The 27,650-nt window shown below is 40.2% G+C and overlaps 2 protein-coding genes across 8 annotated transcripts; one reads left to right on the forward strand and one right to left on the reverse strand.

Annotated features, from left to right (window-relative positions):
- Positions 1–274: 274 nt before the first annotated feature.
- LOC6501325 (synapse-associated protein of 47 kDa) lies at positions 275–27,639 on the forward strand. 7 transcript variants are annotated; one of them, XM_032451606.2, is made up of 9 exons: positions 275–490; positions 9,272–9,319; positions 16,865–17,122; positions 19,531–19,628; positions 19,977–20,077; positions 20,148–20,422; positions 20,545–20,663; positions 21,418–21,723; positions 24,721–27,639. In XM_032451606.2, the coding sequence occupies exons 1-9, from the start codon at positions 276–278 to the stop codon at positions 24,957–24,959; spliced, it is 1,659 nt and encodes a 552-aa protein (XP_032307497.1). In that variant the 5' UTR covers position 275; the 3' UTR covers positions 24,960–27,639. The 7 variants fall into 7 exon arrangements, 4 of the variants coding, with proteins under 4 accessions (XP_032307497.1, XP_032307501.1, XP_032307502.1 ...); XM_032451610.2 differs by lacking the exon at positions 9,272–9,319 and having other exon boundaries at positions 19,531–19,607; positions 24,721–24,955; positions 25,162–27,639; XM_032451611.2 differs by lacking the exon at positions 9,272–9,319 and having other exon boundaries at positions 16,865–17,113; positions 19,531–19,607; positions 24,721–24,955; positions 25,162–27,639.
- On the reverse strand, positions 15,333–15,858 carry LOC26515167 (E3 ubiquitin ligase TRIM40). The gene is made up of 2 exons (XM_014911914.3): positions 15,607–15,858; positions 15,333–15,549 (listed from the first exon to the last, which is right to left on the reverse strand). Exons 1-2 carry the CDS (start codon positions 15,769–15,771, stop codon positions 15,508–15,510), a joined length of 207 nt encoding a protein of 68 aa, XP_014767400.1. The 5' UTR covers positions 15,772–15,858; the 3' UTR covers positions 15,333–15,507.
- Positions 27,640–27,650: the final 11 nt, after the last annotated feature.

Below are 27,650 nucleotides of genomic sequence, written 5' to 3' on the forward strand. Positions count from 1 at the left end.
GGTGCGAGACACTGAAAGAAAGAAAGGCCCATTACGAAAAGTGTAATAAAAGTAACCAAGGAGCCCACGGAGCGGGAGAGCAGCGTTTGCAGCAAGGAGAGTCAAGTACAGACACTAGAGAGTTATCCTGCCAGTGACTGAGAGCCGAACGTGCGCACGTTTTCCGATTGGGAGTACAGGCTAATCCTTGGTAGCATCAACAGTAATAGTAGCAGAAGCAGCAGCAGCAGCAGGAGGAGGAGCCCTAGGAGCACCAGAAACACAAAAAAGCAAACATGTTCTCGGGACTAACAAATCAATTTACATCGCTGGTGGGAGCCGTGAAGGGCGGCGCCGGCGATGAGGATGTACCAGCACCCACAGGAGAAGCGGCCGCAGCCGCACAGACCGCCGCATCCACATCCTCGGAAGCGGTGGCCGCCGCCGCAGATCCGGAGGCAGCAGCCGCCGCTGGCGCCGAGGGACTCGAGGGCGAGGAAGCTGGCAAAAGGTGAGTCCTCGTCGCTCATCACATTCGCAACTCTGCAACTCCCATTAACGTGGCGTGGAAGCTCCTCCTGGTCTTCCGTGACTCTAAATCCTGACTTCACCTGACCTGACATGGCGTGTCAATGTGACCTTGCAATTTGTACCTTTTAACATTTCGCTAGCTCCCTTCCTTGCCACATTTATCATAGTTTTGGGGCCGGAGGACTCCGCTCGTCCTGCATATTTCATTGCATTCCACACGCGCTCACGTGACTGAACATAATTGCTTAAACTGCAAACCAAATGCCCGATAATTTAGCTCCTTCTCCCGAATATATCTCCGTTCTCCGTTTTAAACGAAGTTGATTTATTCGCTCCAAGTTTTATGGCAAGCAATTTCTATTTGCAATTTCTAAATGCAAAGAAAATTGGGTAGATTGCTTTTGGATGGATGGTTCGTGGAATTGCCAAGTCTTTGACTTGCGATTCAATGAAATTTTATATGGGAAGCTTAAATGGAATTTTAATAGACATTCTCCCAGGACGTGGCTGGTTTATTGGCTCTTCCTTTAAAGTTTCTGAAGGTTGCATTAAAATCTTTGCTGTATAACTGTATGTGCTTCCCGAATATCCTTGAAGTGTCTTAAGAACAACTTTTCTTCCAATGTAAAATGAATGATTGTATTGGCCTATTTCTTTTCCCACTCCTTGTATGCTTTGTCCTTCTCTCTCCCGCTGCTCCTCGGGCACTTCATCAATTCCGGGCATATATTCCACTCCTTTATTTAGCTCCTTTTAGTTGTATCCCCCTCACACCCACACACGGGGGCTTAGACAAATGAAAATAAAATCCAATTATTCGGAGGCTTTTTCGGACAAGTTAAGCCCGCCGTGATGGCCCGTGCTAATGCCACAAGTTGTCGGCTAATCCTTCTAACATCGCAAAGTCAGCTAATGCCCTTGTCCTAGTGCCGAAGCTATTTTTCACTTAATTTCCCGCATTAATATTTAATTGTGGGAATGCTCTCCGGGCCAGGATGTCAATCCGGGGGCACGTTTTTTTAGCCAGCTGTTGGCAGCTGGTGCCGCCGCCGTCTTTGGTGTCCGTGATGTGTCACGCCTACTCCACAACGCCCCAAAACCCCTAGCTCCAACCCCAACCCCAACCCCCGTCCTGCTTTCACTATCAATTGACATTGACAAGTTGGCCCAGCTTCGTGTTGTTTTTGCTCTCTTGGTCCGCTTTTCCTATGAAAATAATTTGCACGTGGCTTTGGCTGCATAACCACAAAATGTTGAGTCATTCGAGCTGGCTGTTGTCCTTTCGTCTCGTTTCGTCCTCCGAGCTAGAGCTCCCCTCCCTGATACATTCAGTTTTTTGACCAGCTTTCTCTGTGCCAGTGCGAAAAACTGTCACCAATGTCAGCGAGCGAAGACGACGACGAGGTGTCGGGTGGTCGGGTGGTAGGGACCGCGGCAGGATGTGTTCCTTTTGGTGGTTGCTTTCCAGTTTCCAGTTGACTTTTGCTCGTTTTGCGGATCGATACAGGAGAGAGCAGAGCGAAGCAGAGCGAGAGCGAAATGTGCACATGTGATGTGGCCAATACGAGTAAAAACGACGCCATGTCCTGCCACCTACTACCCACCACCCACCGCCTACTAGCCATACTGCTCCCCCCATTTTGTCCTTTTGTCAGCCTATTTAATAATTGTGCATTCAGAAAACGTGTGCCGTGGGTGTATGTCTCTTCTCCCTGATTTTCCCCCCATTTCGCCCGACAATCAGCGTTAAATCTCTATAATTTTCAATGAATTAATTAATTCAATTTTCGCTGCCACGCATAAGAGTCGCCCATTAGGCGTTGTCGGCGGGAAATGGAAATGGGTTTAGCCTCAATTGTGGCCAAAATCGATGGGGATTGGGTTCGGAAAGTGAGCTACACTGGAGTAATTACTATTCACCTTCACCTGTAAATGCCCTTCCTCTCTGCTGTTGCCCTTTTTTTCTGTGTGTATTTTCTGTATTTTTTTTTTTTTTGATTGTTGCAAGCGCCAGGGCCAATGTTGTTGGGGCTTTCAAGGGCATTTACACTATTTGCACTTGCTCTCTGCGACTTTCTGTGATTGTGTATGTATGCATGTCCTTGCCTTTGTTGCAGCGAGTGTCTAAAATTATGCCAAAATAAAAGGAAAAGAAATGAAGAGGGGAACTGAGAGTAGGACCTGTTTCGCCTTGCGACCAAATTGCTTGGCAAACAGGCAGGACAAACGAGGCGCTCCAGAAAAGAATGCAATGCATTTTTAACGCCGCTTGACACAATTTACTCGCCAAGCCACTCTCGCAAAAATGCACACGAAAAAATACAGATTCTTTAAGCCAAGAATATTCTCTAAGCCTTAAAAACTAACTAAACTAATCCAATTTAAACTTTAAGTTACTAAAACCCCGATATTTGATTCGCATTCCTTGAACCAAAAATTATAATTTTTACCATTTATTTCTGTGTTTTGTAATAAAGGAACTTTTGATTGCCTCGACAAAAAGTTTTCTTTTCTATTTGGGTCATCATTAAGAAAACAAAGCAGGCAAACAAAAGTTGAGAGGCAAATATTTGCACATGCCGCCTGGATTCGTTTTTTGTGCTGGCCTGCCCTGCCTGGCCTGATTGAAATATGTTTTCTATATGCAAATAGAAAGCTTTCTTTCGCCAAAAACGCCCTGCTTAAATTATGTAAACATTGCATTCGGGACAAACTTGAACCCCAGTCAGAGCTGTGGTCTACATCTTTCCGACCACCTGGAGACGGCAAACATAATAAAATCAAAGCAATGGCCTCAAAATAAATAAATAAATACGAGCCAGCCAAAGGCAGAGTCCACACAAATTTATCGACGCGACATTTGGCCTCCCGAACACACAAAAACACACACACATACACATTTGCCAAGGATATCAAAATAAGGATAAATAAGAGACACCCGGCGGAGAGTGAGAAGAACCCAATTGAAACGCTGCCAAAGCAAATACAGAAGCCGCTCCAACTGGGGCTACTTAAATTTAAAGGCGATATTAAAATTTCATGCCAAGGCAGGACACCGCCGGACATCGCAATCGCCAGGATATAGCCCTATAGCGTGGGTGCTAACGACGCCTCGTTCGACCGTTCGCCATTTGACATTTGCCATTTGCCAGCCAAATTAACGGGCATGGCCGAAAGCAACAATTTTTGCGGTCAGCACTGCACAGGGATCGTGTTCCCACACATTCTCCTTTCTGTTTTTTTTTTGGCGCAATTTCATTTTGGCTTTCTGGGGAGCTCAGTCGGGTCCTGCCTTAATTGCCAACTGCGCCGTGGGGGGGGCTCCTGCCGAAACTATTTGTTTTATGTATTTTTTCAGCTGTCGCATTTAATTCAATAAACAGTGTCCTTTTTTATCCAACAACATGTGGGGGAGTACTGTGTCCGAGCGAGTGTGTATGAGTTGTGTTTAAATCATTTCTGGTCCGGCATTTTGTGTTTATTGTTTGTGCCAAAAATTAATATTTATAGCTCGGGGCTTTTGTTTCGTGCCGCAATCATTCGGCCCACAGAAATAGTAATTTTTATGCAAATTAGGTGTTTGTCACGAGTTTTTCAGTACTTAATTGCAGGCCAGGGAATTTCGCACGCCCACTCGAAGCGAGAAAAAGTGCAACCAGAAATAGGTTGATTTGATTAGGTGGAATTTGGCTTATCTTTGTGGAATTTGGCTTAATTGTTTTAATAAAACAGAAAAACACCTAGGGTGTTCCAGAATGATTTATTGCGCAGGTTCTGGACCATAATGGCTCGTAGCTTTTGGCATTTGTGATTGATTTGAGAAACCTTTGCTAATTTGAAGCCATTAAAGCGCCCAATAATCCTAACACGGATTTTATAGATGCACTTTTCGACCCCGAATTTTTCAAGTCCTACTTCTGCCGCTCAAATTGGCGGTCAATTATGCCAAAGAGCAGTGTGTGCCAAAAGGCTTTTGGCAAACGGATTTTTATGACCCCATACGCAGGAAAAAAACATATATATGTGTATAAAATTTTATGTTGGTCGTAAAGTGACCTCGGGGTTGACCAGCCCCGGACGAACTTTGCAGATGTTTTCACCCAGTCCAGCGCAATTTAAAGTGTAATGAAATCAGGACACGGCAGGACCATATGGAAATCGAGTTAACCAGGTGGAGGAGAACATATGTCGGAAGTTTTTCCTTTTTTTTTTCGAATAAAGATAAATTGAATTCACGTGGGAGGAGAAAGTTCAGGGCCGGAAGTGGACTAAAGCGGGAAACAGGAAGCCCAGTCACAGTCAGTGGGAAAAAGTTTGAGCCTTTTACGATACGATAATGTGGTCGGCCTGCTGCTGCAGACACACAAGATGATAAAGTTGCGTTAAGAGCCAAGACAAGCGTTGGCAAAACATAAATATTAACGGAGCGCGGAAGTGACAGGCCAGGCAAGTAATGGCAACAAACGATGCAACAGACAGCGGGGGCGAAAGCGACAGGGACCCATCCAGCGAGAGGACGAAGGAGACATGGCACCAGGACACAGCACGCACACACAGTATCCCTACGGCAGCTCTCAGGAATTGCTTCAAAGTAGCAAATTACGGCGTATCGTAAACACGGCAGCCAGACTACGTGTTTTGTTTCTATTTTTGCCGCCGTTCCCGTGGCATGAAAAATGTCCTGCCAAAAACTTTCATGGCTGCCACGGAAGCTGTATCTCTCCTTTCAGAGAAGGAAAGTCAAAACTTGTATTACTCAGTTCATGTCTGTTGACTTTTTGGGCAAGTGCTTGGAGAGTCTTTGAAATACGACCGCATTTCAAAGCAATGACTTTAAAAACTTTATATTCTAAACTGCAATAAAATAATTTCGAAAAAAATCCTTACACGTAACTACATTCTGGTCCCGCCTATCTGTGATACTTTGTAGCCGGTTCAGTACACATCTGCAGTGTTTATCCAACTATACAAATGGAGGAGTGTATCACACATCGTTCGCTCTGATCCCTGACAGACACGGCCATAAAGGCAACGGTTCCAGCAAATAAACCGCCTCTTGAGTAATATTTAAAATTTGCATAAAACTGACACGCTCTATAAAATACCAAAAAAAAACAAAAACGTCCTAATACAGAAAAAAAAGCGAGAGTAGAAAACATCAGCGTTTGATAAGCAAACCACCCACATACAAAAAAAGAGAAGGAAACTGACGGGCTGAGGGATAAATACCAAAAACTGTTGGGGTGGCTGTGAGGGGCTCTATTTGCATTGCGTTAATGGCAGCTCAGTTGCCAGTTTTAAAAGCCAGTCCCAATTGCTCATGTGTCTGGGCTGACTGATTCTGGCTGCCGTCCTACCTCAGGTTCTACATTTTCCGGAGGGTGGATGCTGGGTGTGTGTGATGATTTGCTCGAGCGGAAAGCACATAGCCAGGGGCTTTCAGGACGACCATTTTGTTTTTGCCGTGGTTCATAAATTTCTGCCCGGCTCTGCAGTTGAAATTTATGGCTGGGCTTTTTCTGGCTCTTGCCTAATCACAATGACGGAGGCGTATGCGTAATGCAGAGAGCGGAGGTGGCTGGGAGGGCCATCTGGTTAGCACTCACTCACAACCGGCAACAGGACATCTTATTGTCTCCGGTCTAACCCTTTTATTGGAACGACGTCAAGCCTTTTTAGCCTTTGTTTCCTGACGCTCGCCTAATGCAATTCTGTGGTCGGAGACGGGCCAAATGTGTTTATGGTCGGAATGAAAAACACGCGTAATTCAATTTCCGCCACGGCTAAGGCAGCTGCACCATTGGATGCTGGATCCTGGATCCTACATCCTTTGGCAGCCACGTCGCCTCGAATTCAATTTTCGGTTTCGGCAAAGGCTTCGGCTCCCAGGGCCCCGCGAGGCCAGGACGTTAACGTGCGCAATTAGTTCTGTCAACAACAGCCTCTAACAGTCGGTCTGGCTAGGAGAGAACGGCTTGTGGTCGTGGTTTTTGGGGCCACGTTTTTGCTCCGACGCGCAATTTGCAATTTAAATGGCCAAACAGCCAGGAGCAGCAGCAGCCTCATCATCAGCATCGTCCCCAACAAACTAACATTTAAACTCTTTTTGGCTTGGGAGCCAGCAGCTTCGGCTCCTTGGTCTTTAATCCAATTTCGTCGGGACCATTTTCGGGGGAATATAACTTTTAATGAGCATTGCTTGTGATTTGGGACGATTGTAATCAGGTTTCCATAGCGTAAAGAGTGGAAACTTTCTTGGTCGCGGCTTTTCAATAAACAAAATTTCTCAACTTCATGGCTAATGACATTATCCAGGATCCAACTACCGCCGATAGCCAAGCGGGAGAGAAGGGAGAAGCCTTTAAGTGAAAATTCACACATTCCATGGCCTGTACGTGACAGGGAAGCCTTTTACTTGCCGAAACTTGTCCAATTTTCGTGCCTTAAAAGGTTTCTGACTTTATCTTCAAATGGCCGTCAAAGTTATCCGAGCGAAATTAAAGTACGCCCACTCCGTTGGCAGATACATTTTATGGCTAGAGCGATTGTGGCCCGCAGCTCGCCTTGGCAGAAAGGGAAACATTGCCTTGGAATATCGATTCGGAAAATGTGGATATACAAATAGGTATTTCCACTTGTTGTGGTGCGAACTTACATACCGAAGTCAAAAGCATTTCTTAATTAAATGGCGACCTCAGAATCCGGTTGGCTTTTACATTAGATCAGGCTGCCATATTGCATCTTTATGTGTGTCTGTCTGTGTGTGGGTGTTCAATATCCTGCAATTCATTCATTGGTGACTCGGCTCTTCTGTCTACGTATGTGTACGTTAATTGAAAATTGCAAACGGCTTAGTCCTTCCACTTGCCGAGCGGCCTCTCAAACAGTTTGCTTTGAAATTGAGTAATGAAATATGCCGAGTCACAGGACCACAGCTACACAGATACACACCACAAAGCCAACACCAGTACTATCGCATTTCGCTGCATACCAATTAAGATAATACATGGAGTGAGGGAGAGAGACAGTGCTGTGGTTGCGAAAAGTGTGCTAAAGGTCAACACGTTGCTGCATGGCGCAGTCCTTGGATGCTTCATGGCATGGTGCGGCAAGCCGGACTACGCGGCGTATGAGATATGTATGTTCTCCTCCTGCCAAAAATCATAAGTGTATCTTACGTCCAGACGGTTTGGAAAATTGCCACCAAAAAAGCATTGCCTACTTATTGGGGCCTATTTCGGGAACAGATCTCAGACTGGGCACTGGGCCAAATAAAAAATACTATTAATAATAAATGGCTTCAAGTATTACTCGTTGTGATTATGAAAAGGAAGGATCTTTTCCTTCTCTCTTCCATAAGCCACAATCCACGAAAACCCCTAAAACCACTTTCCACTTGAATTATTTCGTTCGCTAATAATACTTATCTTCCTCAAGACGAAGACAAACAATCATTATCTCATCACTCCGAGGCGTAAGCTCGTCACACTAATAACGCCGCCATATGTTGCAAAGTATTGGTTTTGCAGAATACAACCAATGCAGCTCGCGCACAACATGGCGTATACTTAATTAGCCCTATAATGAATGCCACGTTATGTAAAAGAGGACGCTGCTAGGAAACTGACGCAGTAAGGAACGAATGCCGTCGGAAAGTTTATTCTTCGTTGCTGTGCTGTTGCTGTGGCTGACAATTTGCCATAAACAAGTTGTATGGTTGCAAAATGGGGTAGAGTCGGTGTGTATCGGTGCGGTGGGGTGGTGTGTTGTATGAAATAAAGAGCTTCAGTTAATTGAATAAAATTTTCAGCGCTGGCGCTGACTCTGTTTGTGTGTGCGGCATAAATTACGCATGGCCGCACCCCAACATTGTAGCTCCACTCAGTGCCAATAACCAATGTCCTTGTTGCATGCATTTTGTTACATTACGTATACGCGACGTGTGCCAGCTTAGCCTTTTATCTTGGTTGCCCTTTGCTGGCGTTGCCTTTGCCGTGTTGCCTTTCGCAGGCAACGGGAATCGTATGGTATTTTCATTGGGTCAAGGTCGGGCCACGATTTGCATTACATTTCAATTTAAAACTTTCTCCCCACTCCCTTAGTTGAACTTTGTTCTTGTCTCTGTCGGTTAGCCCTTCCACCTGCAAGCCGATTCCATTTGAACAGTATTGTTTATCAATTGCTGTCCTTGCCGGCAAATTGTTACATAAATATCTGAAAAACATCTACTCACAATTCCCCCGCAGAGTTGATTTATGCTAAGAAATTGCTTTTCTCCGCTCAGCTTGAGATTTACGAGCGTACATGTATGTATGTATTGCCCCAGCCGCGTGAACTTTGGTCTTTTATTTCACCAGTCCAGCCCCCCGGTTCTGTTTCGCATTTGTAATCATATCCTTCGGCTTAATTAGACGGTCAGGTCAGGAAGCATTTTAGTTTGTGTGGGCGTTTTGCAGGGCCTTTGTGCCAGGTTTCCTGACCCGATCCAGCACGAAAATGTCTAATTAATTTGCCCAACACATTCAGAGTTGCTGGACGATATACATCTTCATTAACTTTTGAAACTTTTCACTCTCTTTGCAGGTAATTATGCCGACGGTGCACAATGCCAGATGAAAGATGGAAACTCATTTAACTTATTAGTGTTTGCTATTCAGGCACAAAGGGTAACATTACCGAATGTCCTAAAAACCATTTCTGATTTAATTATTTCTTTAATTATATTTATTTGATTTACATTTTGTTTTTTATAATTTTGTAGACTTCCCAAATCCTCATCCCTGGTTGATTCATTTGTCACAGAAGCCACGTAAGTTTTTGTTATTTTGTTTCAGTTTCAGTTCGTTTATAATTTCCGTTTGTACTTTGGCTAAAAGGACTAATTACAAGTCATTATCCAACTCCTTGACCACTAGTGCCTAGCAATCAAAACTATTTACCTTTTCCCAGCACGGAACATGGAGGAACTTTTTCTCGCAGTCGTAAAATCATTACCAGCACAACTTTTTGTTGCACAGAAAGTCGGCCGCGACCACGCCCTTGGGGGGGCAGCAAAAAGGGCTGCAACCAGCGAGAACCCTCGTCATAATCGCTGGTACAAATTGCAATGGCAAGCACTCGGCCGCCGGCGCTGAAAGTTTAATTGCGCCAAAGCGGTAACACCCACAATCATGTAGTGTCACTTGCGACAGGACTCGTCACGACTCCTTGGTATAATAACGGGCAGGATGGCAGGGAACCTCCCCAAAAATCGCCGTGGGAACTTCAAGTCGAAACTGTAATGGCCCGCCCACGTGTTGAGCATTAAGTTGCCACCCCACGGTGCTCGGCGGCCTTTCTTTTGGCATTCATTTCAAGTTAATTCATCTCAATCAGCTTAAATATGAAGCTAAATAATTCATTTGCATTTTCGGGCGTGCTGGCTGCGTATAATTAATGCGCATAAAATGCCAAACACTTTGCACCTTTTTGCTACCAGTTTATTTGCGCCGTGCGTCCTTCGGAGCAACCTGAAGGTGCCCTAAAGCCACGCAGACACATAAATACACATACCCGTTACGGGCCTTGATTGAGTGAGAGGACCCAGTGGCAGGGCCCCAAGGCAACAATTGTCCCAAACCTTTGCCCTGGGATATTTATCATTTCTGGGGGACTGTGACGCAGTCACTCCTTCAGAGTCATTTAATTCAGAATCAGACTGGATGGGTCATCGAGGGCTATAAATAAATGTGTATGTGTGTTGGGTGAAACAGTTAATCAGTTTGGCGCCAAAGGGATATCCGCCCATGTTTACCAAGGACAATTGTATTCTTCTCTATTTATATCCTTTTTCAATCAGAGTCAATCCTTTTCCATTCGATTGTATTTCCTACTCTTGACCGTATTCAACTGCCCAGGCTGTTGGCAACAAAGTGTATTTTAAGAAAAGGACAAAGAAAACAGCTTGTAACTTTAATGGTGGGTGACTTAGACATACAAGAAATAGATATAGTGTATATCTTACTAAAGATTATCCTAAAATAAGTCTATTTTTAGTCTTAAGAATAGTGTACAGTGTAAATAATTGATAAAGTAAAATAAAATACCTGAAATATGAATATATTTCATCCTCGTAGCTTTTTTAAACAGAAACAAAAGTTACCATATCTGTCTACAAATTTCCTGTTTCAACCTCAGTCCTGACCCAACATCCAATGCTTTTAGCGCCACACTCTTCAAAATCCAATACTCTTTGTTGTGGATTTTCAAGTGGAATTCTGTCGAGGCCACAATTGGCATACACCGCAGGTGTGCGTGCTCCGGGAAATGTGAAATGCCTGGCGAGCTGAGAAAACCCCAACCGAAACCGAATGGTAATGGGCCCCGTTCCAAGAGTTGGGTAAACTTACCTGTCCGTCCACCTGTCACTTGCATGCGGAACAGTATTGTTCTTTGCGATGTTTGCCTATTTTTGGACTGCGGCGGCATCCAACTTTTAGCCTAATTAACCTTGTTCATCATCATTTCAGACGCCCTAGAGAGAGGGACCTCCTGGAGGCGGCGCCTCTTCAATAGTTTGTGCGATTTTGCTCACCTCTTTAAGTCCCTACCCGATCGTAATATTATGTTCGTGGAAGAGTTTCCGCCGCAGACTGCTTTGATGATTATGTTTGTTTGTCGCATTTCGGAGCTTATCGCGGGTGTCCTTTTAAATGGATATGGCTTAGGTGCTCGTTTCCTTTAATGTTTCCAGCCCGAGTCGCAGCGACAGCCGTTAAGCAATCATATTAAGTGGCCTAATGGCTGAGCAGGAGAATTCAGTGGCAGGGCTTAATTACACAAGTATGATTATGTCCAAATGACGACAACTAGTGGGCTTTCGGAGAGTACAGGGTAATTACAAACAGCGGATTAGTCCCGAGGTAATTATCCTACTTAAACGAAGAAGCCACAATGACAGAACCAACAGCGAAAAACTTGCTCAAAAGTTGAGATACTTACACAGGCTTGCGGGCAAACAGATTTGGCAATGAATCACCATTCTGGCCGGCAATCTGAGCCTCCTCTCCGTCGATTGGGCTAATTCACGGCACAAAGAGTTTCAATCTCTGCTGGCCAGTTGGTTCATCAATTCTAGCTTTGAATAATTCATGCTCGGCATTTTCGCTTCGGCTTTATTTTTATTCCGTACCGAATTTTCCTCTTCTGCGCTGGGTTTGCCCATGAATATTTGATAGCACACTTTTCGCCAGATATTTATGTTTGTGCAACTCACTTTAATTGAAAATAAACGAAAGTACATAGCAGGGGCGCGTGTGTGGGCGGCAGCAGAATATACATTTTAAATGTATTATGAAAATAGAAATCTGAAAGAGCATGAAAAGTCAAATGTCACATGGCCAGGACCATAAACGGAGGATGGTAATCGTGTCGATGGATGGATGATTCGCATTTATGCAGGCATTTAATGTTTCGTTCATCTTTTATTAATAGCTACACATGGCCATGATTATGTAGATAGTCCGCTTCCTGCCTCCCTCCTCTCCACCGGATTTTCCTGCCTGTGGCTTTCCCTCGTCTCGGCTTTTTTTCCATTTCTGGGCCAGGCTTATCCGCCTTCTGTTTACCTGCTTGCTGGTAATTTGTCAAATGCGGATTTTCCAGGCGTTATTTTGCTGGCTGTTGCGCCTCCAGCACAGTGCGGCGTGTGGTAACTGCGCGAGGGTCGTTTTAGAAGTTCTTCTTAAGGCTTCCAGTAAAGAATTTCAGTGGAACTCTTATAACTCTTATTTATTCTTTAATCTTATTACATTTTCTTCATCGTCATTCGGAAGGTCAAAAGTCACAATTTATTTTGATATATCCTACAAACAGTACTGCCCTCTAAGACAGAAAAGCTTCTTTTGGGGGTGGCTGCTGAAAATGATGATGGTGGAGATTCTTTGGCAGCAGATGGAGTAGTGGAGGGAGAGGCTCAGCAGGTGCCTTTCGCCGGGGTATCATTTATTTTTGCTTTATACACGCATTTAGCTTTATTTCGCCTTGCTTCTTTTTCACGCTTTCGTTGCGAAGCAAATATAATAAATTTCCTATAAGCATTATCTTTAAATACACGGCCATTGTGTAGGTGAAAGCCCTGTCAGAGAAGGGAAGAAAGCAGTGAAAGGACAGACAGATGGAGGGCTCAACATGACGACAACGAATGGTGTTCCGTTGCCATGAGCCTCGGATATTGGCCCTTCAGTTCTGGCCGTTGCGTGTCTCATTGCGCTTTAGACCCTTTGAAATGGGAGAAATCTCTCTTCGACAGCACGAAAACAAAATCTCAATCCAATTACAATCTGTGGGTTGTTGGACGAGGCGCTACTATGTAGCTCCAATTAACTGAAACAACAATTAAAATGGCCAAATACTCGCCGACAGTGAAACCGTAAAAAATCTGCTTCAACAAAAGGAGCAACTGCAACAGTTGACGCCATTCTAAGCTGACAGTGCAATTTTCGCATCAACGCACCGCGGCCCAAGGGGGACTTTCAAACAAAAAAAAATGGGAAAAAATGGAAAATTGGGAGGGCTGTGGCAGTAAAGTGTCAAGCTGGCACGGAGCGTTATTCTCCTCTACTCACATTTTGCCACATTTTCACTCCTCCATTTTCAGTTGCAGTTGCAATTGCAGAACCTTTTTTTCCCCCTTGAAGAGGCGCCAACCACCCACACAATTTCCATCCTCATGCTGCCTGCAATTTACATAAGTGCCATGTGCGTTGACTCTTGTTTTGTCATTCACTTTTCCGAGGGTACAGTGCCATGACTCCATGACAATGTTACAATAAGGGAGGGAAATAAAGGGCGAAATTGTGGAAAATATTCCGACAATGTCTCTAAGGGAATTATGATAAAATGTATGAGGAGCCATATCTAACAAAAGGAATTCAGAGCTTAAGTTGTTCAAAACAGACTAAGGTTATATTATGTGCATTTGCTCAAAGCATTTCTATTTTATAAAAACACGTTCGTTTGCATTCCCACAACAAGGCACGTAATTCGATTTATCTGACGATACAATTGAATCTATGTTATTGATATTGGCAATTAAATTAGTATTTGCAAATGACAATAAACTACTATTTGCCATTTTCACTTTTGAAACTTTACTTTTGATATGTGAAATATGGCAGGGAGCTGCCATTTTTCCATAAAAGCCTGTGTCTTCAAATGAAAAATATTGTTAAATAACAACCTGCAGCAGTATTTATCTTGTGGCTAACCCCTCATATTGATTTCCCCCTCCATAGAGGCAAAGATGAAAGAATGGTTGGACTAATTAATTCTTGCTGGCCCTGTTTACTCCCTGGATTTATGATGAAGATGTCTGGAGAATTGAGGTCAGACGCCTGCGTAGGAAGAATACACTCGAACCCTTTTGTTTCGAGTGATTTCTGTTTTTCTGCCATTGCGGCATGTCGTAATTCTTGTTCAATGCGTTTTCCGCAGAGCAGTCGCCCAAACTTTTATAATTAAAACTTTTCGCGGAAAAAATCCACCGGGAAGACAAAAAAAAACCAGTAAAGAATCCTTAAAAAAAAAGAAAAGAACGCTAAAAAGTCGATATGAATTTGTCGGGACAAAATATGCGTGCAAGTGGATGAAAATTTATGAATTCAGAAAAAAATGTGATGGAAACTTTCCTCGGAAGCTCTAGTACTCCGAGCGGACTACTTTAAGAAAGCATTGCTCAAGTATATGGCCGAGCACTTATCGGTTCTGGCCCGGCTTAGTTATGCAATGCCCAAATGGGAATCCACGGAGCCATAAATAAAACCGGAAAACTGTTGCCGCCGCTGTCAGGTCAACAAAACTGCGTAAAAGCCAGCCAATTCCCCTCAGCCACCCGTATCACGCTTCCTTCCTTTCAACCAATGACGAAGACATAAATCACAAAAAGGGAAGCGGAAAATAAATTGCTGAAGCCGGAACGGGAGCAGGAGACCACTTCCCTTGGAGGCTGGCCAATTGCTAATGATAAGCCGCCATGGACAGGGCGATATTCATTGTCGGGCCATAATACTGATATGCAATAAGTTTGCTTCCTAATTGGGCTGGCCAACATGGCGTATGCTCGATGCGGCCCGACATATGCTCCTTTAATCTCTTGACCCAGTTGGTCGAATTTAATTTGCGGCCGCAATTAAGTGAAGTCGTGGGAGAACTGCAGAAAAAAAAACTGTTGATTTAATATGGTTTCCAGCAGTTTTATTCAATTTGCAGAAAATATTTTCCACAGCGTTTTATTCGCAGTTTCTACATCGCTGAACACAACGTACTTCGATGGCCTTGCCTTGTCATAATGAAGCATAATGCATATGGATCCATAGATATTTAAGTGGAGCGGCATTACCCGACTTGCATAGCGATTGAAAGCGCTTGAAATCCTTTGCTTGTCGCTGCGAATTTCATTTTATTTCCCTTTATATGCGGCAATGTGTGCGTATCCCGACATCCATAGATCCATATACTTTTTTCATTCTGCGACAGCGCTCCGCTTTATTTTTTCCTTGGGCCGCCGCAGGCCGAGCATTCAATATTGCAATATGTGCATGGAATTGCTGAGCACGAAGAGCAAAGGGAAAAAATGGCACTGGGATGGCAATGGCGATGGCTCCCCAATCGATTGTTGTGAAAGACGAAGGGTCTATTTGAAAGCTGGCTAAGAGCCAGCTAAAAGCGGCTCAAAGAGCTTTATCGGCAGCTGTGTCTCAAGGCTCAAGTTTAGTCCTTATATCAAGTTTTTATTGCTCTTTAAAAAGGTTCTAAATGCCAGCTTATCAAAAATGAAACCTTAATTCCAAAAAATTGTTAACCCAACAAAACAACTTAATTTATTTAACCCAACTAACAGAAGTTGTTAAGTAATAAGCAAACAGATATAACTAAAACAGGAAGAAACAGTTGGATTTTGTTGAAAATGCAGAGCGCAGCCCTTAAGCCTCCACTTCGGAACTCACTTGCTGTCGAACATTATGAAAAGAATACTATTTTAACACCGGAGCTCCTTTTGCGCTAAAAGAGAGGGGAAAGTATAAACAAAAGAATATTCAATTAGTTGTGAATGCTTACAATGTAATATTCGAATGGAGCACGGCAGAGCGGACAACTGTTTAAGGGACTCGTGTCGTAGACCTTCCGCAGGCACCGCCTACAGAAAAAATGATTGCACGGCGTGCTCACTCGGTGCCGCATCCGGCAGAGGCACACGGCGCAGGAGTCGCTATTCCCGGCCATATCTATCTCCGCCTTGGTCAAATATCCCAAAATAAATTTTTTGATCGTTGTACTTGTGTAGAAACAATTTTAGTGTGTCGATTTGCAGCGACGTTTAAGTCAAAGGCCAAAATTTTGAGGGGGACTACCAGAAAATTTAACTAAAAATCTTTAAAATATTTTGTACTTATATTTTAATGCGGAATCGTAGTGGAGAATCGACCCACAATTCGTTTAAGATATTTTTCTTAAAAATCGAATAGAAATCGGCCGAGATACAGCCTTCGCTGGGAGCCATATTGTCCTTCCATGCGATTTTCCTAACTTTGAAGGGGACTCCTAATAAAATTTAAAAAAAAATCCAAAAAATATTTGTTTCTCAGATTTTGAAACAGATTGATGGATCAATATACAAATCGTTTAAGGTATTCCGATCCAGAATCAAATGAAAATTACCGAAGATATGGTATTTTCCGTAAGCCACATAGTCCCTCCATGCATTTTGAAGGGGACCCCTTATAAAATTTAACAAAAAATTAAAAAAATATTTGTTTCTCAGATTTTTATATAGATTGATGGAAAATCAATATACAAATCGTTTAAGCTATTCCGATCCAGAATCGGATGAAAACTGGCAAGGATATGGCCTTGCAGAGGTCATATGGTCATATTGGACTTTATCTGATATACCTTATAATTTATACTTTGAGAATTTTGTGTGTAACAGACATACCCTACCCTAAGAGGGTAAATATAATCTTAGCAAATAGGTGTTTTCCCCAGGCACTAAATCAATAAATATCCCCACAAGCTATCATTTAGTATTCACCCTGTATCCTGTATGCGAACTTACATAAGCACTTTCGGATGACAAGAGGAGGCGCCTGGTTATTGTCTGACATGGTACATTATAGATTTTTATCAGGCCCTTATCCTGCGACAGTCAAATGCAAGCATTCAATATTGTCAAATTAGGGCAAAGATTGATTGTCGTTTTGTCAGGCAGGCCTCGTCATTCCGTCAGGCAGGCAGTCAGTTATTCACTCGACCAAGAAGGAGTCTTAACTAATGCTCTTTTCCTTATTTCTTTTCATTTCACGCCGGAAAAAAACAGCGGATGGCTGGGCAGCGCCAAGGGTTGGCTTGGAAATGCCTCGATACCATCGATGCCAGCCATGCCGGCTATGCCGTCGATGCCATCGATGCCAGCCATGCCAGCGATGCCGTCGATACCATCGATCCCGGGACTGCGCAAAGCCGGAGGAGCCGAAGGAGCTGAGGGCGCCGAGGGAGCTGCCGCTGGAGAGGGTGGCGCCGCCGGCAGCGGAGCCGTGAGTGGTGGCGAGGATGACGACAAGTCGAGGTATATTAGGTATGGGTGCCAGCTTAAGAATGACGGAATTGTATACGAAGCAGCCGCTGAAAATGTATTAAGTGAAGATGAGAAGCGCGTTTGTACTTTAGTTCCTTGGTTCGTTTTCGGTTAAGCCAGCCAAAGTTTTGGTTTTGGCCTTTTGTTCAACTTTTTCGGGCTGCCTTTTGTTTGAAGTCGTTAACCGAAAACAAAAAAAATAAAACACAAAGTTTTTTAGCCTCCTTAACAGTTTCGTAAAGAATATGAGCATAAGCTAAAGTTTTCCTTGGTTTTATTTACAATTAGTTTGCCTAACTAACAGTTGAAGCCTTTTCCACACAATTAACTTAAAAACTAACCAATATACACACGAGTTTCTCTCAAACTATATATTTACTATCCACATTTTGCCTATATACTCCACATCAAAGAGGATTTCTTCTCTTACATATACATATTTAGTTGAGATATTGTTGCGCATTTTCACTTAACCAATATATTTATATTTACGTATTTGTTTAATCTACACGACTTATCTTGTGCTGATTCAAAGTTTCACTTCTTCACATATTAATAACGATTTGTACAAATCGAAATACGATCTCTGTCTCTCTCTATAAATCTCTTTATCTCTAATCCTTTTTATCTTTCATACCTTTTAATACAATAATACATACATTTATAAGTCGTTTCAACGTTTTTGTATATAAAGCAATAATAAGTTCAATTGACCGGCAATCGGCTACAGTTGGTACCAAAATTTTGTCCCTTTACGAGATGTTGGTAATCTTTGAACCATGAATTACTTTAGTTACAGTTTATAAAAGAACTTTATAGTAAGGTAAGTTATACTAGACTCCCATCTATAAAAGGATACAATTTTGGAAATTCCAACGATAATTTAAAAAGAAATCTAAAACATACATAAATCATTTCATTCAGCTCATGATCAAGTGAAATTTTCATAAATCTAGGTTTTAAAACCAATTAGAATTCTGTTTCAACACAAAACAAATACATAGACCATACATATAGCAGCCCCATCGTGTTATTTCGTTTTATTTTATTAGAACCATTCATTTAGTTTAATTTTTCAAACGCGTCGAAATCAGAACCAAATCCAAAATACGTTCTTAACCATCATTTGTTTAGACTTTGATAAATGCTCAAAGTATCAGATTCCATCATTATTGAGCGGCCCATCGAACCAGGTCAAGGAAACCGAATTGAGACCCAAAAACCTATCTGGAATACAGTATCCTTTGACTACATACAGTAGATATGAAAACAAGCTCAAACCTAATTGTTGTTGGTAGTTGTTTATCATTGTCATTATTCCGATCATTTCCATTATCATTCTGCTTTTCGATTAAAGCTCATTTTGCTGTGTAGTTATTATTTATGTGTACCATCCTTATTTATCTTCGTCCTTGTTTTTTGTGTAGCGGCTAAGAGTAACCACCTTCCCAGTTATTGGGCCAAATCCCCTTTCTCTCTGTCTCTATATCTCTAAGTGTCTTTCCTGGGTTGCCTCTTTAATTGTCTCTAAATTGGAAAATAATTAGAAAGAATGAATTCATGTTGAATGGGGCTCCTTGCATGGTTTCTTAGTTGTGATCTCTCTGTTTAAGAATCCCTTTCGTTTCATGTTTAGTTACCTCTGTGTAGACCCCTTTTTGGCATTCTTCATCTTGACATTCATATGAGATTCTGTCACTCCATTCTGCATTCACGAATCAAATTGAAAAAGTTCGATAAAAACGATTATCTGTATACAAAAACATGAATACGTGTAAATATACATAAGCGTTATTAAATATTTCCAATAAATATGTATAATATTTTTAAGACTTAAGATGTTTAAGCTCTTTATTGAACTGAATATTCAACGTCTTAAAATGTTGTGTTTTAATTGCCCAAGAAAAAATATATTTGAATAAGAGAGACAGAACCCAAGCATTTTTGAAAGTGTTTTTTAAAGAAGAACGGTAAAAATAATAGCATTCAAAAATACATATCCTTAAATGAATTAAATATTTGTGATTCAGGTGATTTGATTTGAAACTTCAGGTTCTCAAAGATTTCTCTTGCTATTATTTCAACCGAAGTTGTATTTTTTGGCATGTCTTTCCTCTATTTTTGCATGTATAATAAAAGCTTTATGGATTGAGTTTTTTTTTAATTGTTTTTTAATGGCATTTGTACTTAATTTAAAAAAAGCAAGAAATTTTTGTAAAAATATGCATGTTTAAATTTTTCTTAATATATTTAGTTTAGCTGCATTTTGTCTGAATTACTTTTAGAGCTTTATACAATTGAATATCAATTTCCAAACACAAAAATTTACAAAACTTTTCACCTTAATTATTTTGTATCCTTTTGTTTCTTCCTCCTCCCCGCTTTACTCCAAAATTGTGCAATTGCAGCGCCACAGAGGGCGCCGACTCGCATCCAGCTTCGGGCGGTGGCACGCCCACCGGCGACGAGGGTCAAATCGGACAGGGTAAGGGCGATGAAGTCAAAAGTACGTGTCACACTTTGATTGGTAAAAAAAAAACTATAAGAGATAACTAAAAATCTATACCAAAAGTCAAATCAATGTCAACTCGAATTGCCAATTCGAAAAGATTGAGTTTAGAAAGCAGTGACAGTTACTAACCGAGCCAAAGATACTAGTTACCAGTAGTTGAAATAGAGCCCTTTTACTGCCCCTGAAACCCTGATACACCCCTCTTATTGAATCAGTTCCCCCTAGAAAAATGTACTTTGTAGTCAAGTTCAGTTACCTAGTTGCAACCCGCTTGTGGTTGCCCTTCTCGAACAGATATTGGCCCACAAAGTTAACTAAGCTTGCTTTTAATCCGTCCGACAGTTACCACAAAAGTAACACAGCAAGCCAAACACTTTGGATCCTTCTTGTCATCGGCCATCAGCAAGGCTGGCAGCAAAATCAAGGAAACCGTCAAGGATAATGTGAGTAAAGGCCACTCGGCTATCCTTTGCAGACATTTATTTAATTTTTTTTTTAACTTTTCAACTTCAGACTATTCTCGACTCGTTCAATAAGGAGCAGGAGGCCTTCATTAAAGGCCAGGGCGGTGTTGGTAATGGAGCTGCTCCCTGGATAGGTCATGCCAACGAGGCCAAGATCAAGGAGGAGATCCTGGGACTGTCACAGGACCGTCGCAACTTCGTGCGTGCCCCGCCAGCTGGTGTGGACTTTGAGTTTAGCTACGATACCGCTTATCCCACGGCCATAGCCATTATGGCTGAGGACAAGGCGCTGGAGACGATGCGATTCGAGCTGGTGCCCAAGATGTAAGTATCAGAAAGGGTTTTAAATTGATGATTCTTCAGGGAAGCCTTCAGAAAATACATTATAAGAATAGCAAGCCCTGTAGACTTGGAGAGAAAGTATTAAAATAAACATTTTCCCCCAGCATCACTGAGGAGAACTTCTGGAGGAATTACTTCTATCGCGTCTCCCTAATCATCCAGGCCGCCGAGCTGGGCACCCTGGGCGCTGACGGTGTGGGCCAGGCCTCCAGCGGCGAAGATGGTAAGTGGGTTCTAGCTCCATCCACCCGGAGACGAAGTCAAAGTGCAGGATGATATATCTCTTAGCAATGAAATTCAGGAAAACAGTCTGTCTCGCTCACCAAACACACACACTCGTTACTCGCGCGCTCTCTCTCTCTCTCTATCTATCAATCTATCTACCTCTTTCTGTCTTTCGACCTACCTATCTGTATCTGTATCTATCCTCCGACTATCTTTCTCTAAGTATAAGTATTTCAGTTTTTAGTTCACTTTAGCCACACGCGCCTGTTTAACTTATGATTTTCTCTTAGTCCTTTTTCACACACGCTAGCTACTCAAAGTTTTCCGTTTTCTCGCTCTCTCTCTATCAACCTCTTCTATCTCTGTTTAATCATACTATATCCTCCGATTCTCGAAACTTGGCTAGCGTCTGTACTACACCGCCTATGAGTATGCTCAAGTCTTAAGTTGATTCGAACCCTTTGATTTGTATCCGTCCCTCCACCTGCACTGGCTTGTGTCGTCAAGGACTCGAGTCCTTAGTTTTCGGTTCTTTTCAATAGCTCCTCACTCTCCAAAGCCCGTTCATCTCAATCGCGTTTCGAAATTAACGTCGCCCGCCAGCCGTTCTGCGCCTCACCTCAATTTGATTTGTTACTATTTTATGTTTTAATTACGAATTTCCATTTTTCTTTTTGGTATTTTATGATTTTCAAAACACGAAATTACACTTTGAAAACGAATCGAAACTCAACTGGGTGTGGCACAATCAGCCAAAGAAGTGGCCAGTAAAGAGAGCATATCCAAGACTGCGGAGCCAGCCAATAACGATTCGATTAAGGCCATTGCCGATCAGCCAAAATCCTTGATAGATGCCGAGGGCGAGGTATCCGAGAAGGCGACCAAGCCCACGGGCAATGGCGACGGTGGCAAAGAGATGTCTCAGAAAATCTCCGAATCGGAATTCGTTTCGGACGATTTTCAGACCACCTGCGAATCGGACTTGGCTGAGATCCAAGACGGCATGCGAAAATTGGGCATTGATAGCATGACCCAGCAAGCCTTAGCCACGACTGATGGTAAGAGTTGTTTATTTTTAGTTTTTCTCATCTTAAGTTCTTATTAAACATTGCTGTTTATGATTAATTTTGTTTCGTTTATGTTTTAATGACTAACATTTATTGTACATACATTTGCCCCATGAAATTGAATTTCATTGGTGTTCTGGTCCACACGAAACATTCATTCATAACATACACATGCCAGCCAGATTAAAAGACATTCTCACACTAGGACTACATGTAGATATCGAGATTGCTTATCCGGCGAACTTCAGCTCAATTAATCAACTAGTTTTTAGAGGATTATCAGTGCCAATCGGTGTTCAGACACTCTCATTACCATCTCCACACGAAACTGTCTCTTGTCGAAGTGGCGTACTTTCATTTTCAGTACTTTGCATCTCATATCCAATTTTGCAAGCAAAGCCATACAAGAAACGATATTTTTTTTTATACAAATCAAACAGAACAAACTATCCAAAAAACAAACAACAAAAATGTGTGTACAAATCAAGTGTAAAAAACGAACAATTCTCTTTTTTCTCCTCTGCTCTGTTTCTTTCTTTTGTGTCAATTACATTTTGTACAAAAATCGTTTTTTCTTATTACGTATACGTCAACCAACTCAAGCTCTGGCATTTAATTACTAAAACGAATCTATCAATTTGAAAGTAATATAAAACCAATAATAATAACTCACATAAATAAATATAGAAGTAAAATGCAACTAACGGATAACAAAAGTATTATAAATTATATAAACACATATAAACACGTATATATATATTTATCCTGGATAAAATCGAGTCAAATCGTTTCGTTTGCCATTAAGCAAAATCAAATATATATTATATATGTATAATTTGATTTAGAGAATCGAACAAGTTAAGCCACAAAACAAATTTCTAACAAGTTGAGTATGACCAAACTGATCAAGAAATTTATATATTCTACATATATCCTATTGATACAACTTTCGCTCTCTCTTTGCAATTTCGTGCTCCTTTTTTCTTAAATTTGCAATTAAAATTCATTTACCAAAAATAGCTAGATCTTATTTCTGTTAACCCCCTTTTATTCGATCAAGTTTTCGGTTCGCCTTCTATTTATCCACATTTCTCCACATTCTTTAACAAAAAAAAAAATAAAAATAAATAAATTACCTAAACTGGCAGCGACACAAAAACGATCCTTCTCTCCTAGAAATACACCAAATTTTTCCAAAAATATTTTAGAACGAATATTTGAAAGAATCTGTAATAGATCAAATTGTTAACAAAAACATTTATTTTCTTCATATATTTCTTGATTTATTTACAAATCATCTTGCAGAAGATTGAATGGATTAAAAGCAAAATACAAAATAAATCTAAATTTCAAAATGCAAAAACAAAACAAAAATACAATACCAAAATAAACAAGAACAAAATTATACAAAAAATACTACAAAATTGCCCACAAGAAAGAAAAGAAATTGTTAAGCGAACATAAAAGTACTACAAGAAACAAAATTATATACATACTTATAAATATATTACTTGACAACCAAGCAATTTTGAGTTGAACCCAAAAAGTCGCATATTTTAAAAAACTGAAGAAAGAAAAACCCAAGAACCGATACTAAAAACAATAAAAAAAACCGAAACTAAATTTTGTGTGGTAAGTTAGAAATTGTTGGTTGAATAAAAGCAAAAACAAAAACAAAAGAAAAATATATACAAATTGCAACGAATTTTAGTTGTGATATTTTCGTTTCGATGTTGGTTTTTAATTGCATACCATTTCTGTTCAGCAATACTGTATGTAAATATTATCCTACAATTCAAAGTAGTTGCAACTTCAATCATTTCCCTCTACGCTCCTGTGTGTGTCTATCTACTTGTTGTGTACGTTCTAGTCTGTGTGTGTTCTCTATATTGTTTGTTTTTAAATTTAAAAAACATTATTATTTAGCGATTAAGTGTAGATTTCGTGAAAGTGTGTGCTGTGGAAGACCTATTGAGGGAAAGAAGAAAGAAACCTTTTGTGGAAATTGGGCGCTTCTTTCCAAAATTAAACGCTTTTTTATCCTGCACCTATAAAGATCAATTGAAGGACTTTAAATAAGAATAATTCACCTTCTGAATAAGATATTCAATTCTTAGACCAACTCACCACACAAAATCAATTTAAAATCGATGTCCATCCTAAAAATGAAAACCTGAAGAAGCCTCAGACCGTCGTGTAACTCAGTTTCTTTCCCCTGTTTCTCTCTAATCTCTACATGGCATTTTAAGTTTTTTGATATTAAACTATATTGTTTGCCGGCTTTATAAATAATTAATATATGGCAAGCTTCGTATGGTATTATGTGTGTAAATAAATAATATATCGTTAAGTTTGCTTGCTTTTTATGCGTAAATGCTGTAAATACACATGAATATTAATTTCGTTACAACCATTTTACTTAATTGATGGAGTGTGAAACGCAAATAAACCAAGAACACAAATTGGTATTTCGGGGCTACAAGCAAGTCATGGCCTGGGACTGGGACCCACCTACACAGAGGACCTCTGGGTGCACGCTATCCGTTAATTAGTGCTAGAACGAATACTAAATTGATCTAATTTGATGATTGACAAAGTGAAAAAATAAACAAATTCTTAACTACTTGTAGACGGCTATTATTCAGTTACGGTGCGAATACCCAAGCGTATAACTGTCTGTGAAAATCTATGTCTTAGCTATAGCCCCAGGGACTAGACGTTGAAGGTAGCGTTGAAACGTAAGCGAAGAAAGATGATCTGAGAACAACCATGTACTTGCTTGGGATGGTCACCTACCCACACTTCAAATGCTTGCCTAGACACCTTTGATACTAAACCTATGATATATCCATATATATATATATACAACTATATGTAAACCGTGTATGCTAACCTATTTATATACTTATATAAGCAGATATTTGTTATCGAACTGCTAAGCCACGCAAATTCTAATTGAAATTCTCACTGTGCTCCGTCTTTTGCCAGAGGAACAATGGGAAAAGGATCTGGAAGCCGAGCTCAAGGACTACGAAGTTGTTGATGAAGGCGGCACCAGCGGCGGCGGCGGCGGCGGTGGAAGCAGAAAAGGCCGAAGGACGAAGAACGAGGAGGAGGTGGACGAGGAGGAGGACGAACCGACAATATCAAACTTGCGCACACGCTCAACTAACAACGAATGGGAGGAGTACGCCGATTTAATTGAGGATACCGATGATTTAAAGTAATTAAGAGCTTATATCGTAGTTTCTTCTAAGTTGGCTCTAAGTTTATAACTATCTTTACTTTATCTTTCTTTCCATTCCTTTCTAACCTTGTTTCCTACTTGATTGATTGATTACCCCACAATATTGTTAAAACCAACCAAAAAAAAAAATAATACTTAAAAACAAACCAAACCAATTGAAATTTTGAAATATTCAACCACAGAACTTTGAAGTGCCTAAAGCGCACCATGTTGGGCTATCCATGAGACGAGGCAGTCCCAGCGCTCTTCTAGTGCCGGTGGTCCAGAGCCCCACTCCTAACCAGGGGGGCCTGCCTTGTGGTGGCCTATTGGAAAAGTTGGTTGAGATACCCAATGTTACCCCAACCTCACACTCACTCAATTATTGGCTAAGAGCAATGCGTTCTATTCAGTTACCTTCAGACATGATATAAGACACTAAACCAAAAGATATCGATTTTATTCAACCTTAAAGTTTTAATCAAAAAAGAAAAGAAAATGAAATCCCAGCCCATGCCAATCTGGTATTCTATGTATCTACTATATTCTCTTATATTTGGTTCAAACACCGAGTGGCAGCGGTATATAGGGTCGTCGGTATTACTTGCCAATTGTTCAGCACACGAAATCCGAAATCCGGCAGTCAGAGGCCTATCAATAAGTACTTATATAGAATTACACCTATACACACCTACGAATGCAGGCTAAAGGACAAGCTGGCTATAATGCTATAGATGCAGATCATATTTGAATATAGTGACTAACAATTGAGTAAAACCAAACAGAGAAAGTCAACAAATAAGCTTCAAATGGGAAAATTTTGTTATTTATATTTATAAATAAATTATATATACACATATATATATACAGATAAATTAATGCATTTGAATTTAATGTGTAAAAATTATTATAATAAAGATATAGATATAATATATGTAAAGATACGTGACACCCAAAATAAAAGTTGAAAATTTCAGTTAAGATATGCTTTATAAAGCAATTTTCTTTAAAAAAAAAAATAAATTTGCAGTTGATATACATTGAAGCGGAGTAAAAAATGCTAGCAAATCATTAATTGAGAGTAAAAAAATAAATTAATTAAAAACAACATTGAAAAGTATTATTTCTCCCTCAAATAGTTTATAGTTAAACGAAAATATTAAACATTTAATTAATTATCATTGATTGATGCTTAAACCACATGTTAAAGTAAAGAATAAAATTAATTAAAATGAATAAAATAAAAAGTATCTATTGTTTAGCTCAATTAAATGGCTCGCCAACAAGTTTTGTTTTACTGAAGAGTTTAAGTTTGAGACTCCATCTTCTTAAGATTCTTTTAAGCAAACTCTCACCTTGCTGTTCCACTAACGAACTAACTTCCTTGATCGAAACTAAAACCAAAATGCCAAAACAATAATATCTGGATTGGACTTTGATAGGCGGAGGAACTAAAAACGCAATTAACAAATTTCAAGTAACAAATGAATGAAAAGTAAACGCAATTATAAACAATAAGCAGTTCAAAACCTTTGAAACAAATATATACACATATATATTTATATACTTCACTAGACAAATTTTTATGCATAAACTAAAAACAAACAAATTCTATTATCAATGTTTTTGCTCTAAATGTCTAACTAATTGTTAATAAAACGAAAATCAAATTATTTTCTGCAGATGAAACGTTAAATAAAATTGCTATGAATGTGTAATTATTTGTTAGCAGTGAAAAAAAAAATATATGAAAGCGAAGAATAAAAAGTGAGGATTAAATAAAAAAATAAAAGTTATGACATTAAATTGTATATTGTACATTTAATTTTAAACAAATGAAATGTATTTACACGAAACGGCATCAAATATGATAAACTTAACAAATTTTAAAATTTATATTTACTTTGTGCGTTTTTAAACATGTTGGCGACACAATGACAAGCAAATTAGTTCATAAACCAAACTAATAATAACAATTAATGATAAATAATGTAATAATGTTGACAACATACATATGTATTTTACAAGGCAGATTAACCTAACCCAACCCCCCAAACCCAACAACCCGATCCACACCGATCCCGAAAGATATATCAAGCCCTGCATTGGCACTTTCACACATATTTTATTGTCTGCAAACAGTTTATTATTGAAAGAAGCGAAGTATAGAAGGCGAACAATTAAATTAACGTTTATGAGCAAGTTTGTTGAACCGCATTCCATTACTATAACATTGCAAATGAAATAAAATATATGTATATGTACTAATTAAATTATATCACCCCAAAAAAGAAACTGAAAACAAAAAGTATAAATTAGTTGTTTAACGATTGATGATATTTAGACAAAGGAGAACGCCATGGAGCTGCCTCCGAATGCAAAATTAGCCAACAGAAGGCAGAGAAACACTCCTTTAAATGCCATAGAACATTCTTTCCACTTAATGTAAAACAAATCGCGCCGCAGATCGTGGGGTTCCTTCACTGAGAACGCCCTAAAAACTAAGCACAGCAAAACGGGAAATAAACATTTTGTGTAAAGTTCGATGACAGGACCGAAGACACCAGCATGAACACATACGAGTATATATACATAATAATTATATATATGAGAACAATTTAACGAGATTAAATCAACTAAAGTAATAAAGGGAAAGTGTATAACTATTAAAACTAACGAAATCCAAACTCTT

Source organism: Drosophila ananassae, chromosome 2L, assembly GCF_017639315.1.
Source record: "Drosophila ananassae strain 14024-0371.13 chromosome 2L, ASM1763931v2, whole genome shotgun sequence".
Taxonomy (NCBI): domain Eukaryota; kingdom Metazoa; phylum Arthropoda; class Insecta; order Diptera; family Drosophilidae; genus Drosophila; species Drosophila ananassae.